Genomic DNA, 2,113 nt, shown 5'->3' on the forward strand with positions numbered 1-2,113 from the left:
CTGTGCTGGGCAGGGACTCTGCTGCCTGCCAGGGGCAGCTCTCAGCCAGCCCGGGGAGCTGCTCCCAGGGCTGGGGCACAAGGGCTGTGGGCAAGGAGCAAACCTGGCAGCTGAGGGAGGATCTTTTCCATGTCTCCCTGTTGCAGGGTCAGACCTGCTCACAGCTCAAGGCCACTACACCATATTGAATGGAGAATCTTTTGCAAAGCTCACAAAAGACAGGGGCTACAGGAAAGGAATTAGTCCTGAGGTGTGTTTCCTGCTTAGGCATTGTAGCAGAGACATTGTTCTCTCAGTTCAGGAGGCTGCACTGAAATTCCAACTCTTTTCCTCTCAGAGATTAATATTTCAGGCAGTCTCAGAAATGAGCACAGGATCCTGGGCAGTGCTGAGCCTTCCCTTGGGGGTGGGCACTCTCCTGTCCCAGCCCTTGGCTTCTCTGCGGGAGGGCTCCTGTCCTGCTCTGTCCAGCACAGCTGCACCTCTGGGCTGGCACAGGGGACACTTCACAGAGCTGCCCTTTCAAGCAGCGCTGCCCTGCTCTCAGCACAGATCTTGGTGGGGTTTTTAAAGATGAATCTGTGTGTGAAGTCCTCTTCAAGGCAGCCCAAGGGAAAGTGCAGGGCAGATGGGAAACAGACTGAGAGGCACTGCAGCTCTCCTGGCTCTGCAATAAGCAACGGAGATCTCAGTCCTTCTGCCTGTCCTGTCTCAATACTCTTCAGATTTGTCATCAGAAAAATTTGACCCTAAAAAACCAGGAGTTATGATTGTAAACAAAAAGCCAGTCAAAATTATTTTAAGGATACTCTGTGCCTCTCTTCTGCAGCCCAAATTGCTCCAACCCAACAGTACAGGAATTGAACTTTTCCATCAAAGCTGGGTTCCATGTGACATCCCCTGTGATCATGAGAGCTGTCCCAAACCAGCTCTGTGTCTGCACTGCAGCAGAGCAAAGCTGAGTCCTTGGCAGCACATGGGCAGAGTTCCTGCTCCTCACACACCCTCAGAGAGCACAAACCAGAGAAAAGAAAAGCCTAGCCTTGGAGAGGATTTCCCTGAAAACTGCCCTGGCTTTGGTGAGAGGGTGTCTTAATTGTTCCCTGTGCTTTCCTTTTCTGAACAGACCCTGTCCTAAGGAACAGTAAATGTCCAACAGCAGCTCCATGGCCCAGTTCCTCCTCCTGCCATTCACAGACAGGCGGGAGCTGCAGCTCCTGCACTTCTGGCTCTTCCTGGGCATCTCTCTGGCTGCCCTCCTGGCCAACAGCCTCATCCTCAGCGCCGTAGCCTGTGACCACCACCTGCACACCCCCATGGGCTTCTTCCTGCTCAGCCTCTCCCTCACAGACCTGGGCTGCATCTGCACCACTGTCCCCAAAGCCATGCACAATTCCCTCCAGAACACCACAACCATCTCCTACCATGGGATGTGCTGCACAGCTCTTTTTCTTTGTGTTCTTCATCTTAGCAGAGTATTTCCTCCTGACCATCATGTGCTACGACCGCTACGTTGCCGTCTGCAAACCCCTGCACTACGGGACCCTCCTGGGCAGCAGAGCTTGTGCCCACATGGCAGCAGCTGCCTGGGCCACTGGCTTTCTCACTGCTCTGCTGCACACAGCCAATACATTTTCCCTGCCCCTCTGCCAGGGCAATGCCCTGGGCCAGTTCTTCTGTGAAATCCCACACATCCTCAAGCTCTCCTGCTCACACTCAGGCTACCTCAGGGAACTTGGGCTCATTGGGGTTGGTGTCTGTTTACTGTTTGGTTGTTTTGTTTTCATAGTTTTCTCCTATGTGCAGATCTTCAGGGCTGTGCTGAGGATCCCCTCTGAGCAGGGACAGCACAAAGCCTTTTCCACCTGCCTCCCTCACCTGGCTGTGGTCTCTCTATTTCTCAGTACTGCCATATTTACCTACCTGAAGCCTCCCTCCATCTCCTACCCATCCCTGGACTTGGTGGTGTCAGTTCTGTACTCGGTGGTGCCTCCAGCGCTGAACCCCCTCATCTACAGCCTCAGGAATCAGGAGATCAAGGATGCCCTGAGGAAAATGATGACTGCATGCTTTTCAGGAGCAATAAAGTGCCTGTTTTCTGGTGTGTAGCATT

The 2,113-nt window shown here is 53.3% G+C and overlaps 1 protein-coding gene across 1 annotated transcript; it reads left to right on the forward strand.

The window, feature by feature from the left end:
• Positions 1 to 1,494: 1,494 nt before the first annotated feature.
• On the forward strand, positions 1,495 to 2,058 carry LOC113979241 (olfactory receptor 14J1-like; the record flags this gene model as incomplete). The annotated part of the gene is made up of 1 exon (XM_027706696.1): positions 1,495 to 2,058. A coding segment is annotated over exon 1 (564 nt), but the record flags the coding sequence as incomplete, so codon positions are not given.
• Positions 2,059 to 2,113: the final 55 nt, after the last annotated feature.

Source organism: Neopelma chrysocephalum, unplaced genomic scaffold (genome assembly GCF_003984885.1).
Source record: "Neopelma chrysocephalum unplaced genomic scaffold, ASM398488v2 Primary Assembly neopelma1_63439, whole genome shotgun sequence".
NCBI classification, from domain to species: Eukaryota; Metazoa; Chordata; class Aves; order Passeriformes; family Pipridae; genus Neopelma; species Neopelma chrysocephalum.